Below are 17,749 nucleotides of genomic sequence, written 5' to 3' on the forward strand. Positions count from 1 at the left end.
CTTTGCTAGAGAAAAAAAAAGAAAACAGAACCCCACCCCCTCTGAATCCCTACTCAATGGCCCTCTGCCTGTAAAAAACAAAACAAAAACAAGAAAACCAAAGAGACGAACAAGAACAGCATGGACCTCTGCATTAAAAAACATACATAATTATGTCCTCTTTGTGTTCATCCGTCCACTTTAGATCACATGTTGTTGATTCACTCTTCAAAAAGGGTCAGGAAGGAGGGAAACAAGGGAAAAAGGAGCTTTCACTGCTGCTTTTTTAAAATTTTCCTGAAAAAATATTTTTCTCTCCTCTAAGAAAAAATTTTGAAAAGAAAAGTTTCATTTTGTACGTTAGAAATATACATATATTATATATCTCTTACATTTTACAAATGTAGCAAATTATTCAATATAAACAGACAACAAAAAATCAACACAAACCCATAAAAATAAAAGTTAAAAAAATTCTTTTTTCTTCCTATGAAACCAGGTAAATTAGTGCAGGTCTTAAAAATAAAATTGAAGCCAAACATCTAACTCTTGAGACAAGAAGACCGAAAAAGAGGCTGTGAGCTTCATTGTTGTCAGCACTGGAAATGCTTCTGAAGCACAGTTATGTGTTCATTATGTGTTCCTTTAGGAAATAGAGGTTGGTCCCTCCCCCTTTCTTCCTTGTGCATGTAGACTTCTTTTCCAAAAGCAAGAGTATAATAAAGCAGTGTCAAACATCGCAAATTGCAGGTGCTAAGTGAGACTTCCTCCCTATTATTCGAAACCGTAGAAGGGTATACATATAAATCCCTAAAGGTGGGTTTGTGGTATCCTTCTCTGCTACAGGAATAAATTAACAGGAGATTATGCTGGGTGGATAGTCTCTACCAGGGAGGAAGATGTGGTTCAAGTCCAGTGTAATTAACTAGGCAGTCTACATTACAATACACTCCACAGGGGCAAGTGGTTGGCAGTGGTACTTTTAGGGGAAAGCATGAACAAGCGTAAAGCTGAACACTTTGTAATAGTGTTGTTCAGGTTTAAAGTTTCAGCCCTATGCAGTTTTACCTTTTCATTACTGTGTACTTTCCCTCTTCATCCACTGAGTGCATCGGAAAACAGGCAGAGTGCTCAATATACTTTTAGTGTCTTCTTTCCTCGTCCCATGAAAGGGGAGGAAACAAAGAAAGGACTCGCTTTAGGGGCATATTAAAATATCCTAGAGATCAATCCCACAGTGTGCCTAGGCAGGAAACATTTCCCATAACTACACCCATGATACTGAACACATTAAAAATAGTTACCCTTCTCTGGGGGATAGGTGCATCTGGAAGTTAAGGCTTGTGTATATTCTAGCAAGGAATCTTTAATTTAGGTTGAGGGAGTGGGGAAGGGAAACTTAAAAGGTCAGGCTCTAGAAAAACATATTTTAGCTTATCTATTTGACAAGACTTTGCCAGAGAAGATGCAGAAGCAAGATTTAATACAACCAAACTGAGCTATAGAAGAGAGCATAAAGTGGAGGATGTAAAACTGCCTAAATAGGATACCACAGTCAGTTTCCTCTTCCTATCTTCACTGCTCACTCATTTAACTCGTTAAAAAGATTGCTTACATTACCATGGCTAGGTAAATTCTGGGACTCATAATCATTCCATAAGGCATAGATGGGGAAGGTTTCCTATCTAAGGCAAATTCTGTCAATTGGTTTGCAAAAAAACTCAAAATTAGAAGGCCACTATTGTCTATTTCTTCCTGGCATCCTCTCCTGCTGACAAGGAGAAATACGGAATACAATTGGGATTGCTAGCTCACCAACAATAATAAGGAAGGACAGACTCTACATTTCTATCAGTGAACACTTTCTTCACATTCAAATCACTTGGATATTCTATGGCAAGCCCACTTCATCCCTGATGCAGAGCTTTGAGATGGAACAACTTCAAGCTGGAACAGGTATATGAGGTGCTCTTCTATACAAGAATACCTGATTCCTTTCCAATGAAAAATGTAACATTTTTGGTCAAAAGTCCTAGGAGATGTGAAATTCAAAGTGCAAACCCTCTTACCATCCATTCAGAGAATAGCCTATACAATAACTCCTTCATCCCTGTCAAAAGTAGTGCTTATAATATTTGAAAGTAGGAGAACCATCTTTTCTATGAGAACTAGTAATCAAATGATCAGCTACCAATCAGAAGAGCATAGAACCTGGCAAAGTTTCCAACTGATTAATCCAGAGAAACATCAACAGATGTTGCTCAGGCACAAAACAGCAAAAAAACCAACATTCACCCTTACTCTTGAATGAGTGCAATATACAAGGATAATTCTTTTTCACAGGTCAGAAGAATTTTCATATAGAGCTCTATTTATTTGTCATATTATTAGCAAAAGGGACCGAGCTTCCCTAAAATCCACCACAATCTAGCTTTTAAGAAGACTAGAGAAGAAAAGAGGCTTGTAGGAAGCATGAGGCAAAATACTGTCCCAGATGTCATATTATCCTCCAGATAAGAGGAATTTCCAGGGAAATAATATTTTCACTGCAAGACCCTGTCATCACCAGTTAGCATAAGATAAACTTTGTTTTCTGTTCTAAGATTATAAAATCTGAGAGTTCTAAGAAATTTAACTAATTTATCCCACCATCTATGCTGCTCATATATATATATACGAAAACAAACCACAAGTCTCCCCAGGAAGTGCTTGAGATGTTACACAACCAGAGGTATCTAATCATTTCCCATCCCTATCCTAGGCCATCTGAAAAACTGAGAAAATTCAAGACATCTGGGTATGAAGAACATGACAGCACCTGAACAAGGCCATCCTTACAGCAAGCATATTTGAAGACCAGTTCCAATGAGCAGCATGGGAGATTAAATAAAGTAACTCTGGTTCCAACCACTGCTGGGCCAAGAAGGATAGCCTCTTTCATTAAACATACAACAATAGGTAGGAAAAAGCACAGAATACAAGTTTTAAAAAGAATCAGTGCTTCAGCAGCGCTCCCTGGCATGACACAAGAAGTTTCATCTCTTTCCAAGAAGTTATATTTATAAGATTTCAAATATTTCTTAATTATTTTTCTCTCAGGTTTTTTTTTGGGGGGGGGAAGTGGTTTTCCCCAGAATACTCTTATGATGGTCAGTTGGCCAAAACCACTGGCTGGAACGACTGATTGGGATACTGCATGGCATTCAGATTGTAGCTGAGTCCTTCCACAAAGGGTGTCTTCTCCAGGAAAAGGCTGTTGGTGCTTCCACCAAAAACCTGAGCCATGTCAAAGCTGCTGCCACTACTGGCACTGAACTGTGATTCAGGAGGAATGCCACCAGCCTGGGTTTCAGTGGCTACATTATCAAAGAAGAGGCTGCTGGCTCCTGGTGATCCACCATTGTAAACAAACTCCTTGGCATTGGGGGAGAGTTGAGACTGAGGGGCTGGGCTGCCCCCGATGAAGTTCAGAGAATGCATAGACAGGGAAAGGCCTTTGTGCTTCAGCAGGCTATTGGTGGGTGAACGGACCAAACGTTGTGGCTGCTGTGGAACCCCTGTACCATTGGTGCTTGCTCCAGCTCCTCCGCCTTTCTTCATCTTAGTTGAGCCAAACTTTGTGGCAGCAAATGTAGCAGTGGTAAAAGTAATTGGCTGAGCAGATCGTGGGATGAATGTAGGGCTAGGTGACTGACCAAAAGATGGTGATGGAGAATTAGACAAGGAATTGTCCTGGCTTCCAATAGGTACAAACACCTGTGCATCAGGGTTGAAACTGCTCTTGATCTCCTTGTCCAACTCAGCTGCACTGCAGCCCTCACTGTCATCCAGATAGAGGACCTTGACTGACCCTTTCTCACCAATTTGGTAAGAAACCTCAAAAGGATCAATCCAAACACTGAGTTCTTCAGGGACATTGGCTCGCACATCCTCTACAGCAAGTCCACTCCGCTTGGCTGCCATTTCCACTACGGGGTCTACAGTTTCTCCAATATGAACACAACGGTAACCAGAACCTTTCAGAGGTTTCTCTGGATACCAGTGACCTTCATATTTCTTTTTTAGCAGCCTCTCTAGCTCTTCACCAAACAGGTCAGCTCGTCTCCGTGGAAGCTTGTTGTACAGATATGAGATGATGAAGTTCAGAGCAACTTTGATCTCTAGATGCATACTCCCTTTACAGCAAGCAAATTAGGGCAGTATATTAAAAATAGACAAAGGATACAACCATAAATGGATTTTGGCTCCAAACAATCCTGGAAAAAGAGAAAAGGAAGAAAAGCAGTTAGTATGGTATATTTAATATTATTGCAGAGCAATAGTTCGGTTTTAAAACAGTTCATAAAGCAATTGCTATATATTAAATTGTATGCAATTTCAGAGCGATTGTTATGGTGGACAAATCAAGTTTTTTACAAGGGATTTTAAGATACTAAGGAATTGATTTTCCAATCTAATGTACAGCTTTGTTTAAATAATTTTATAGATTTTTTTTTTTAACTGGGACATAAAAGTGATTTAGAAACCAGAAAGTAACTACTGTCTTGAGTGTATAAACTGGCACAATATTTTTTTTCTATTGGGTTGTCTCCAAAGTTATTTTAAAAAATTAAGTCACTTTTTCTCATGTGCCAAGTGTTATTTATCTGAGATTTTGAAAGCCAGAGTATTTGTAAAAGAATAAAATGTGCTGATTTAATATGCAATATTGCCATGTCCTCTAATAGAAATTTAATAGTACAGCATACTCAGTAAAGTTTTAGAGTGCCTGCACATTATATACATGCAAACCTATATATTTACATATGCATGTGTGAATATATAACTTTACTATACTGAAAAGAGCCTTTTAAAGTGATTTAGTTCAAATCTATGATGCACTGCCTAAGCATTCGTCATAATTTTGATGACTTGTTTTCTACAACATTGTTATTGTTTTACTTCATTTGAACATATTCCAGTTTATCTGTATACTTCTTAAAATGCATCTCCAAAAAGTATATGCAAGTCTTCTAAGAAAGAGCTGATTTGAACAGAAAAGAATTGGGAATGCTGTTTCTCATGATCTGAAAACTATAGCTCTAGTCATGTAATCACTGTTATTTGTAAGCCACCCAGAGTCACAGAGTGAGTAGGCGGCCATATAAATCTTCTAAATAAATAACTCAATCTGGATCTAATTATTGCTTCCAAAAAATATGTATCTTAGCCTATATAAATGTTATATTCGGTCTGCATTTATTTATTACATTGTACACTGCCCAGAGTCTGTCTGAGAGAGATGAGCAGTTAAGAAATAAGAAATATAAATATATACTGAACTGCTTAATTTCATTTTGTAGGTTTTTACCCAATTTCTCTTTTTCTTCAAAATAGCGTGGAAACATTGTTTCATAACAATAAAATGTTAAACTTGTATGTCATGACATCCAATGACTGCACTGATCTCTCTTTCTCTCTCTCTCTCTCTTTCTCCCCCTCCCCCCTCTCATTTGTGCATCTGTCTGTCTGTAGAGATACTTGGTATCTTCAGGCACTCACAGTATTTAACATTGGAACAGTATGTTCTATACAGATACAAATGATATTAATAAGCACATTTACCACAACCACCCAATTTATGGTATGTTGATGTGTTGATAGACCTACCTTCTGAATATCTGATACTAAATATAACAATCAAGGTTACATTTAAATTTCATTTTAAGCTACTAGATATAGCAGTTCAGTACATTTATTGAACAAGGAGATAAACTGAGAAGCAAATTATGATGCCTCCCATCCCTATTGTTCTAATAGCAAACAATTAAATATTTGAAGCATTATTTCCTTAGCATCATTTCATATGAACAAAAAATAATATTGGGGAGGAATTAACAAGTAACTACTGACCCTAGGAATGTTCAATTAAACTATAACATGTAAAGATGCAAATATCTAATTATGCTTTTAATGGTTTCTGTGAGGCATGCAGACTAGTTTAAAAAATTCTTAACCAAACATCTTCTTTTAGTGGGGTTGCACTACCAAATGATTTGCTGTCTCTCTCAATCCACATTGTTTAACTGTCCAATAATACTCTTAAGTGCCTAGAAAATATATATAAGATTATTTAAATTGAGGATTGTATGTATCATCAATTTACCTGCAATGTAACAGATCCAGTTTTTAATTGGCACCTTACTCAACAGCCTGTTTTGGGTCCATAAAACATTCAAAAAATGAATAATAGAGTTGAATTTCAATGATGCACTACAAAATGTGGTGGTTTATGGCAAGTATTCTGATAAACTATTGGCTATTCAGAAGCTAGCAGCTCACTGGAAACCTGGGACTAGAACAGCATTCCATTGAGGAACAGGAAGAAAAATTATCTTTTTTCAGTCATAGCGTCATTCTTAGACATCTGTGTCAGCATATCTGCCATTTCTAATTGCAACTGCATTTGTGTACCAATACTTGAAAGCATATTAAATGGTGTGGCAAAAGGACAAAGTGAGGTATTTAATAAACCATAATCTCTTACAGTAATTAAACTATGGAATTTCCCACGAAACAGTAATCTGAGACAGCACCCTTCAAATGTCAGTTCAATTTGTGAAAATTAGATAAGGATGCATGATCCAGTGTCATTTCTTTCATCTTGACCTTCTGGTATTTAAGGAGCAGATATGTATGGGAACTGTACATTTGTTGGAAAGAGATACAAAGATTGGCAGTAAATCCTCCTCTTTCAATGATTAAAATATTTAATGCCTAGAGATTGCCAAAGGGAATAAATTTACGAAGAATAAAATGATAAATGGCTATTAAATTGAGAAGGCTATTTGCTATCTCCAGGTTAACATGAAGCATACCTCTGATTATCAGCTGCTGTGAACCAATGAGAAGAAGACCGCCCTCATGTCCTGTTTGTGGACTTTCCATAGGTATCTAGTTAAGTCATTATGGGAAATTAAGATATTAGAGAAAACAGGTCTTTGTTTTAACCCAGCAAATCTCTTAAAATATAAAGCAGAGCTTTGCATCAAAATGTAAATGGGAGCATAAATACAAGACTTTAAAAGTTCTATTCTTCAAGCACACATGTAGTCCTGGATTTATGACTACAATTGAATCCAAAACTTCCATTTTAAGGAAGACAGTTAAGTGAATTTTGCCCCATTTTACTACCTTTCTTGCCACAGTTGTTAAGAGAATCATTACAGTTACAAAGTTAGTAATATGATTGTTAAGTGAATCTGGTTTTCCCATTGACTTTGCTTAACAGGAGGGCGCAAACTCCAGGAGCAACTAGACTATAAGCTGTACCAAAACTATTTGAATATGCCTATTTAATTTGGGAGGCAAGACCGACTAACACATAAAGTTAAGTATACAAAATGGTTCGTATTTGTGTACTGTTAAATTATTATTTTGAGAAACTAGAACATTTAGGAAAGTAACTTATGACTGTGAAAGGTTTTTTTCCTTTTTTGGGCCACAAGGCTATGGTCTTCAACATGCATACCATAATTTATGACTAAATATTTATCCTAATCAGTCAATCATCCTAAAGAAACATACAAAAAGAAAAATGTTATTCAGAAAATACTATTCTTGTTTGCCACTTTCTCAAGGACAGGAGGCAAATCACATTCAGCTCACTTCTGAATAATTAGGCTTAAGTCCTTCCAGATTCAAAGGGGCTTACTGCCAAATAAATATAATGAGAACAGCAACATTTGGATCTAAAGAAATCCATTTTGTTCTAATGTAGACATGTTAAGTGCCTTTTTAAAAAAAAAGTATCTTTAAAAAAAAAACCTGTAAATTACTCAGTCTTTTTTTAATCTGATGGTCTTGAAACCCAAGAAATAAGAAACAATGACCTACACAATGATCTATTAATAGTAATTAGATCAAGTAACAGAAAGGCAGCAAGTCAAATCAGTCGAAGTCACTTGGCCTTATGTTTCTATTCAAGGATGTTTTATTTTGCTTTGAATTTTTCTGGAATAGATTTCTCATCAGACTAAAAGTACCAAGAAATCTTTTTGAAGGACCTCCCACAATATTGTACATTTTAATATATTCAAATATAGAATCAGAACAAAAATTTACTAAACACAAAAGAATCCTCCAAATTTGGTACATAATTTTTTGAAAAAGATCTGAAAAATAACACCATAGCTTTAATTATTAGCAAAGTAAACTTGCACTCATTAGAATTCTTTAATCCTTAAAATTGTTTATTTGGAAACAAGTGAGACAACTTCAGAGACTAATAACAGAATTAAATCTTTGGGTTTTTTTTCTAGAGCTTCAATAATAAAATCCAAGTTATTTCAAAATAACCAATTATCTTGAGAATATAAAATATAATTGCAATTATTCTGCCTGTGGCAATTATATCCATGAGACAACAAATTAAATAATCTCCATAAGATTGTAATCAATATTACTCAATGATTTTGCATATAAGCAGCTAAAATATAGTTATTTATTTGGGAGGAGTGTATAGTTGCCTAGTCAGAGTATTGAGTAAAATACTTTAAACATAGAATACTAGAGAACTTTAAAAAATGTTCTTATTTATCTAGAGTGGCTGTTAGGCTGATGATCAGAAGTACTTTAAAAAAATAAAAGCCACACTGACCAATTAAAAAATCTGAATTCCTGATTAATCTGTTATGTATGCTTACAGGGGACATTTAAAGAGGAGCTTTGGTTTAACCGACCAAATTTCACACCAATCCGCTCTTTACAGAAACGCAAGTTATTTGATTTAAAGACGAAGGAAGAACAGACGGCGAATCCTAGAAACGTTCTCGAACCACAACTGCTCAACCTAGTATTTCCTCTGTCAAAATCCGTTGCCCCCGTAGGGTTATACGGACAAATCACCAACTCCTTCCCAACCCTCCACACACGTGCGAAGTGGATGTAGTGTTTTCCCCCTAGGGACCTCCCCCCCCCTCCGCCCCGAAAGGTCTCGGGCGGCTTTCTTGCCTGCCCCTCCCCCTACCTCCTTAAGCGCAGTTGCCAACATTCGCTGATGAAGCCTCCCTAATGACCCTACCTCTGTGAACAGTCTCTTGGCCTCCTCTCAATTCGGGTGTCTCCGAAGCCGTACTACCTCATGAATTCAGCATCTGTTACAAAATGGAACGCCCGAGTAAGTGACCTACTTTGTCTTTTAACTACCCTTCTGCATTTGCTTTGCGCCAAAGCTGGCCCAGGCGAGCGCCTGCTCAGCTAAGCCGTGTAAAATTTTCCATGGCGCATGCGCTTTGCGCTCTATTGCTCAACCTCCTCCCCCCCCCTCAGCGCTCCCCCTTGCCATTTCGCATTTCAGCTACAATCGCCGATTTCTCCTCGCCCTCTTTCTCTGCTGTGTGCGGAGAAGCGTATGGAGCAGGAGGGAGGCCGGCTGAGGAAATCTCAGACACTTGGCAAAGCGCACCAGCGCCTACTCCTGACTCTTTCATTCCTCCTTTGCTGGAGGGCCATAAGAAATCTATTCAACCCCCAGCGCAACCCTGCCTACCTAGAAGGGAGACCCAGGATGGACCCTTTTCCTAACACACACCCACACCCCCTCTCTCCAAGCTTTTACACGCGGAGGCAGGGCAAGTCTTGAGGTGTAACCTTCCTGGGAGAAGAGAAGCCACTTTGCCGTTTTCACCACAGAGCAAGAGAGCTATTTTGCCGGCCCTCTCGCGGAGGCTTCCGTTTAGCCCATGGAAGTGTCAAGATACACTTGTGGCCCTAAATCCCTTTCGTGCTCCTTAAAGGGAATCGTGTAAACACGCCTTCGAAATCCACCGAAGGCAGGCGGGGAAAAAAAAAAGAGTCCGTGCCCGAGTGAAGGTTATTGAGACCTGACCTTCTCCCTGGAAGAAACCTGGAACAGCCCAAGTCTTTTCGGAAGGCTGGCCGAGTTTGCTTTTAAAAGCCAGCCTGCTTAACCGAGGGCCCGCATCTCTCTTTCGCGGAAAAACAAATAATCCCAGGTTGCGCGGGGCCCAAGGCGCTGATTAGGCCCCAGGGTCTCTTTGTGGGCCAAAGGAAAATGCCGAGTCTAATTTACCTCACGAACAGGGAACCGGTGGAAGCCGGAAAGTGCGTTTTTGATACCCAGAAAGTATTGCTGCAGGAACGACTACGGCTATTTCATTTCACCAAGCCTCTCCGGCTCCTAACCCAGCCTTTTTTTAAATTTAAAAGAAACACCCTATTGAGAAGGAAGAGCAAGTTTACCCGTCTTAAGACTCCGGACGGAGGTGGGGGGGGGGGGAACCCGCATATCTTATTTTTTTCCCAGGTCTGTGTTTGTGACAAACGAGATCATAAGGAGGCGGCGGGGAGAGAAAATTCGAGTATAAAAGGGATGGAACTACTTTTTAGACAAAGCCGCTCTGGCCATTGATCCGGATTAAGCTAAAGGGAACGAAATAAACTCCCGAGCTCGACCCCCCGACTTTCCATTGTGCCCCCTTCACTCCACCTCCCTCCATTATTTGATATTCACTACCATTTTCATATCCTTAAGAGAAAAAACGAAGACTCGTCCGCAGTATGTTCTCTTTTAACCAAAATCCGTTTTATAGGAATTTCTTTTAATAGTCGGGTCACGATTCCAATAAAATGAGCGAAGACAAAATGGTGAACTGGAGTCGTTCAAGCCAAATGGTTTTCAGACTTCCTCGCCCTTCAAACTAATACTATAATATCAGCAATGTTCTAAGGGAAACAATATTACTAGAAGGGAAGGCAGTTCTCGTAAAGGCAGAGCCGTTCTCCCCTAGAGAACCGGGGAGGGGAGGGGGGAAACTGGCGGAGAAGGAACCCGACATGCCTTCTCAGAACCCCCGACTCGGAAGACCGGAGGCTTCTGAAAGAGGCCCCTTAAAAAAGGGTGAAATCGACCTTTAAAGGAGCAGCGGAGAAAAACAAGCTTGAATAGGAAAAGGTGTCGAGACGGCAAACTTGGTCAAAAAGGCATTCTTCAAACAAATGTAAACAGTATAACTATAGGGAATACTCTTCGATTGTGCCCACCCTCTCCCTCTCTAGCCATAAGCATTTACTTACTTTTTTTTTCCTTTTTCCTTTTTTTCCTTCAGCACCAGGAAAGGTGGTTTGGTGGCTTCTTTTTCTTTCCAGATATTTTTAGGGAGTTTCTTTTTCACAAAGCGCTGATGTGGTATATTCAATATATATTTTTAAACCGTGCGGATGCTATTTCGATAACTTCTCCCCCCTCTATAGGCCAAATCAGAAGTGGGGTGAGAGGGTACTGATTGGAGAGCCCCCTTCTTTCCTTACTTTCCTCCCTCCGCGGGAAGCCTGAAGCCACCCTCTCCCTGGCCCAAAGTGAGCAAAGTAAATGAAAAGTTTCACCCTTAGCAACCCTGCGCAAGGATATTCTCTTCCACACCCATGGTGATGCGACTTGCAAAGGACAAGGAAGGGGAGAGGGGAGGGTGAGCCGGAACTACTTCCCCAACGTCGGTTTCTATTTAACTCTCGATGTGCCGTGGCGTGCGCTTCGCTCTTGTTGCAAATGTTTGTAAGTTGATCGGAAAGGAAAATCGATCTGTCGCTAACAGCAATTTTTGGGGGTACTATGTGTTATTGAATTTACCCCCTTCATACTGTAATTCTACTAGTCGTTTTTTTGCATTAGTTAGTATCATTTAATATAGATTAGATCCCATTATTACAGTTCCAATAACTTAGTAAAATAGTTGGACCACCTGAAGGTCTCAACCCTTTACCTAAGACTTATTTGATCAGAAGTAACCACAGCTGCCGATTCTGTATTAGTATCTCAAATGAAAACCAAGACTTTACAATTCACTTTTAATGAAGACAACAGAAAGTCTTTATTTTCCATTTTCTCTAATGAAACAAATAGACAGTTGGTAGGTTAAAATTTAGGAAATGTGAGAACAGCAGAGTTTACTCCTGATGGGATAGAATTGGTCAAAAACAACCCTGCATTAGACACACAAATACTATGGAAACTTCCCATTGCCTTGCATATAAAATGCAATTTTCTGAAGGCTGATCTTAATACACAAATGCATTTGAATGAAAACTTTGCAGAAGGCTGCCTCATTAATAAACTAGTCTTCAATATAAAACATTCTTTCAGCTACTCTTATCTATTCATATTTAGATCCTTAAATGATGTCTCAAAAATCTAAGCAACAATGCAAAAAGGTGGTATGCTATTGTACTAAATATATGCAAGATAGATCACAATGATGTACATACTAGAATTGTAATTGCAAATAGAATTACTTCCTAATAGAATTATTCAAGTTCCTAGAACAGGTTATTCCTAAATATAATTTACTCATGCTAACTTCCAAAAACATTTCTCCTCCCATTTCTCTAATGTATTAGTATTAAGATTATTTTAAATGGTAAAATAAGACTGCAAGCAGAAGCAAGTGGCTTAATTCAGTCATAATAAAGGGTCCTTGGTGCTGTGTGAGCTCGGTTGTTTTCTTGCAGCTGGTTCATTACCCAATGAAATATGATATGATGTTACCTAGTTGGGGGAGAAAACCCAAATTCATAGAGCACAAAGGACCCCTCATTTCAAACCTGAGCTATAAATATTCTTTATCAATCATAATGATCAATGTTCTTCTCATGGACTTTAGATACCAGTGCCTATTTCTATTAGTTACCTGGCCAAAGAAAAATTACTGTATTTTTTGGAGTATAAGATGCAAATTTCTCCCTAAAAAAAAAAGTCTGAAAATCTGGGTGCATCTTATACACTGAATACAGCCTCCTGAAACCCACCCCCGTTGCAAAATGCATAGCCTTTAGGAGGCTTCCAGAGTTCTCCTGGGGGCTGGGGAGGGCATAAATGAGCGAAAACGGGCTGTGTTTTTGCTCAATTTTGCCCCCCCCCGCAGTCCCCAGGAGCAGGCTATAAGCCTCCTAAAGGCTTTGCATGTCCTTTTTTTGACAAAAAATGGGCCTGTTTTGGCAAAAAATGGGCACTTTATGGGAGGTCTGCAGAATGCAAAACCTTTTTTAAAAAATTACCTCTTCAAAACCTTGGTGCATCTTATACTCCAAAAAATACGGTACCTACATGTATGGTTTTGAAACAGTCTTATGCTTTTAATAAAAGGTAAAGGTCAGTTTTTGTTACTATAAACTACACATAACTCTCCTCCCACAATGTACCCAATATTGTGTAGAATTTCAAGCTTTTCCAAAACCTTCCTCAGTTTCTGATATCTGCATATGACAAACACCTATAAGCAAACCCTACTTTTACCCTATTTCTGAAAAAAGTTCTGCAGAAAAGGGACACCTGTTTGAACAATATACATACAGATATACAAAGGTAATCGTAGACTTGCAACCATAATTGAGGCCCCATTTTACGATCTTTCTTGCCTCAATTGTTAAGAAAGTCAGTGCAGCTGTTAAGTTAGTAACAGGGTTGTTGAGTGAATCTAGCTTCCCCATTGACTTTTGTCAGGTCCCAAAAGGTGATCACATGACCCCAGGACATGGCCAATGTCTGAACTTTTGACCAGATGACCATGGAGTTGCTGCAACCATCATGAGTGTGCATTCTGAGTCATTACTTTTGCTATCGTCGAATTGGCACTAAACAAATGGAAGTCGGGGACTACCTGTATGTGTCTATAGCAGGAAAAAAAGTATGCCTGTTTTATCCCTGCCTGAAGTCAGTCCCAACAGACATCCTAAACTTGCTCATTGTTAATTTTTCAAAGAGACAAGGCAAAATCCAAGGGTACTCTAGTAACCACTGCTTGCTGAGTGTTTGATGGTAACACATCCTATTTTGTGGAGGCCTCAACTTTCTTAATAAAGACCTGGTGAAGCAGACTTTGAACTTTCCCTTCGAGAAGGGCTGGTGGTAGTCCGTAGGTGGGGAGGCTGGTATTCAACTTTTGCCTCCCCCACGGCGGAAGGGCCGTCTCACCTGGCACAGAGAGCGGGACAGAGGCAGCCTTCTTGTTTTGGACACAGCCGTACGGCCTACAAAAACTCGCAACGTTTACCGAAGCGCAATGTGTGTGCGTTTCCCAGTCGATCAGTTTAATTTTAAGGCAGGTAGTTAAGCGTTTCGATGATCCCTCAACTTCGTCATTTGCGGTCCTGCCGCTCGCGGACCTGTTCAAAACAATACGTTGTCGGAGCGTACTTACTCCTCCGCTTAAAGTCCGCGGCCCGCATATTTAATCTCACATATTTTGCTGCTTATTTTCGTCCCTCAAATGCTGAAGGATATGTAAATCACCTCACATCCCCTAAACAAAACCTCACAAGACACGGCTGTCAGATGGCATTTAAACTATTCATGGAGTACGTTTCCCTTGGCTGAACTGTGAATGCGCATGATTAGGGACTATTTTCTCACCAGTGCGCCGGTGCATCATCCTCGTCAACGTAACTTCAGACGCAAGCAGAGAACTCGGAAGAACAGCCTGCAGGGCGTAGAAGCGCACGCAGTTCTAAAAATAACAGCACCATGATAGCAACAGCCTTCCGATTGGCTAGAGGCATGAAGGGTTCCGCAGATTGGCCATTTGACTTAACCAGTAGCTAAATTTTTTTACTACGCATGCAAAGAACAATTCGGACGGTTCGAAGAAGGTTCATGGGAAGTGTAGTTTTTATTTAAAAAGCGGCCTCGGAATTCTCAAATAAAAAGCCACTGGAGAAAAAGGTGAAGCTCCGATGTTCAAAAGGAAGGCAACACGGTGTTTTATCAGCTTCTATTGACTGACGTCTATGTTTTTCTTCAAAGATATTTTCATACTTTGCATTTGTGAGTTGGTTTCAGAATCTTATTCACTTTTTTTCTAATGCTAAAGAACCTGGAGCTCAGTTCAGTTTGTAGGAAGTTATCACCTAGCCCTCTCCCAGAAAAATGAAATATCCTAGGAAATATTGATAAGGCAGAATATTATATTTTCCTGGATGTGAAAAAGGGAGAAACACATTTTAAACACTAAATTCCTACAGCTTCCTGCCCATCCCCACTTTATCAATGGGCCATTAAGAAGGCCAAGCTAGTCCACTTTACATAATAAAGAGTTCTCCTCTTCAGCTGTGATGGGATTAAGGCAGGATAATAAGCCTTTACTCAACTGACCACATGGCATCTGAACTCAAACCTGGATTCAAAACAGCCTAGAGGGTTGCCCTTGCACGGGCCCATGGGAGTCTGACAACCAATCAGAATACACTTCTTACACAGGAACAGGAAACAGATAGGTGGGGCAGAACAGATTATAAAAATCCCTGCAAGCCCTTCTTCTTGTCTTCTCTTCCCTTCTCTTCTCTTCTCCACCAACATTGAAGCATGTGATCACCTTTTCTGTTCAGGACTCAGGCCATGTGGTCCTGTCCACCATTAAACCATCTTTCCAAGCAGCCTCCATGTCTCCAGTGTCTTTTTTCCCCACTTGGAGCCGAACCCAGAAGGACATTTCTCCCAACAATTGGCACACCACAGATGGGACTCCAAGCTAGCCTAACAAATGGATATGGCCCAGGTAAGCCTCCCATGCCGGCACAGACCCCATTGAGTCTGTGGGTGGACTTTATCTTGGCCTTAGCCATTTGGATCTAGGCTTTAAAGGGGTTTTGAGTTTGAGCTCAAAGGCTGCCTGGAAAGAAGGTGAGTACCTCTAAATTTTAATTCTCTAAAATTTAATTTTAAAGCATGGGAAATGTGTGTATGCCTGCCTGTGTGTGACTAGTGTGTGTGAAAATGGATGGAAAAGTGAATGGATTTTTTATTTTTTGTTGTTGCTGCTGTTTTTGTCCTGTGAGAGAAAAAAAGCTAAAGCCCATAAGAAAGTTAGTGAGAAAAAGGGAGGTACGCATACCCGCTCCGACAGCACCCCTCCTGGGTCACTGTGCGGCTGGTCCTCCGGGTCTCTTTCCCCAAGACTTGAAACTGTAAGAAAAGTCCCTGCGTGAAAGGGCGCGAATCGAAAGTCCCTGCGTGAAAGGGCGCGAATCGAGAGAAGGTTCCCGCGGTGAGGAACGCGATAAAAGTCCCTCCGAAGGGCACCCCCAGAAAAGTCCCTCCGAAGGGCACCAATAAGACCCTCCGAAGGGCAAACAGAGAAAGTCCCTTCAAAAGGGCGCGAAAGGTCCTCTAAGGACGCGAAAGTAAAGTGGGGAAATACGAAGTGGCAAACCCGGCTAGGACGAAGTGAACCCACATCTAAACGGGATCATGGGAAGCGGTAGCTCGAGGGTAGCCATGGAAACCCCCCTAGGGGAGTTGTTGGGGGCCTGGGACGAAAAGCAAATGCCCGTCCTGGCCGGAATGAAGAAAAAAAAGAGCAGATTGTAGAAAATGGGCTTTGCTGAAAGATGATACAGGAAAAACTAATTTGGCTGAAAAGGTACTTAAAAGGAAATGGTGGGATTTCTTTTTTTTTCCTCTTGTCTGTCTCTTTCTCTGTCTTCTATATAACCACGTGGTTTTTGTTTCTTAAGATTTGTGCCTTCCCCAATTTAACTGAAATTCATGGTGGGAATGATTTTGTTTTTCCCTCTTTGTCTGTGTGTGTGTATGTCTAAGTCTTTGTGCACCCTCAAGGTAATTGTAACTAAGATGTCTCCAATCCAAAAGACAAGAATTTTAAAGTGTTCAAAGAAAGAAAGGAGTAAACTGGCAGAAATTGCCTTCGCTCAGTTTGTTGGGCCCACAAAAACTGAGTGAAGGTGGAGGGAATCTTTGCTTTGCATCTGTTTTGGCCAGCAGAGACAGAGTAAAGATACTTTTTTCTTCCTTCCTTCCTTGCCTATACCTTAAAGTAACAACCCAGGAAATGTTTGCAAGAAAAGTTTCATCCTTGCATTTATTGTGTGTCTAAATGATTTTACCTGTCCATTTCTTTCCTGGAGCATGTGAATCCAGACCCCATTTCTCATCTGTGATATCCCCATAATGTTTATCTGTTTATCTGCTTAGTAACTAATGGTTTTATTTTTTTCAAACTCTGCCTGCAAGCTATCTACCCCCCCCACGCCCCTCCCTTACCTCTAATCCTCCAACAATGCCTTTTCTGTGGGGGAGGGAACCTTGTTCTCATGTCTTTCAGCCCTAGAAGATTGTACTCTTCAGGTGAGTATAGATTTTTTTTCCCTTTGGGGGGGAGGAGGAGAGTGTTGCCTTGTGTGTGCATGTATGAAATGAAGGAAATTCCTACTAAAGGTTTGCCTTCAACCTGAGTAAAAACCCTCTGCACATTTTTCTGACCAACCTACTCTTATTAGTCCTAAAGTAAAAACCTGGCCTCCAGAAGGCAGTTTTGATTTAGATTTTGTCAACAAATTTGCTGATTTTCTGGCCACCATCAGATGAATCAAGGGCCCCACCCAGATGCAAATGATGTGTTAATGAAAGTCTCCATACATCTTGATATTTAAAAATGCCAGCGCGTGCTGGGATATCAAGATAGAATTTGGATCTTTAAAAATTAGCCAGCATCCGCTGGCAGGTCCAAATTAGAAACGAACACCCCAGGGCAGAGACAGGTATTAACAATCTAGTGCTTAAGGAAATAGGACAACGGGGTCACTTCAAGCAAAAGTAAGAAATTTAGCAGGTAACAAAAAGGTAAAGCCTGTCTGAATGGAAGACCTAGGTAATTGGACTTGATTAATTTGATGTAATGTCTGTTAAGAAATTCTGTGTGTGTGCGCGTGATCATTTCCAGACCTGGAGGGAAGTTGAGATCCTTTAATAATAGAAAAT

General features: G+C 40.0%; 1 protein-coding gene across 6 annotated transcripts; it reads right to left on the bottom strand.

Annotated features, from left to right (window-relative positions):
* Positions 1-3,095: 3,095 nt before the first annotated feature.
* On the bottom strand, positions 3,096-14,461 carry TOB2 (transducer of ERBB2, 2). Of its 6 annotated transcripts, XM_081958253.1 has the most exons (4): positions 11,056-11,444; positions 9,041-9,113; positions 6,837-6,912; positions 3,096-4,235 (listed from the first exon to the last, which is right to left on the bottom strand). In XM_081958253.1, exon 4 carries the CDS (start codon positions 4,147-4,149, stop codon positions 3,130-3,132), a length of 1,020 nt encoding a protein of 339 aa, XP_081814379.1. In that variant the 5' UTR covers positions 4,150-4,235; positions 6,837-6,912; positions 9,041-9,113; positions 11,056-11,444; the 3' UTR covers positions 3,096-3,129. The 6 variants fall into 6 exon arrangements, with proteins under 6 accessions (XP_081814379.1, XP_081814381.1, XP_081814380.1 ...); XM_081958255.1 differs by lacking the exons at positions 9,041-9,113; positions 11,056-11,444 and adding an exon at positions 14,387-14,435; XM_081958254.1 differs by lacking the exon at positions 9,041-9,113.
* Positions 14,462-17,749: the final 3,288 nt, after the last annotated feature.

Source organism: Natrix helvetica (genome assembly GCF_964273705.1).
Source record: "Natrix helvetica genome assembly, chromosome: 6".
NCBI lineage: Eukaryota > Metazoa > Chordata > Lepidosauria > Squamata > Natricidae > Natrix > Natrix helvetica.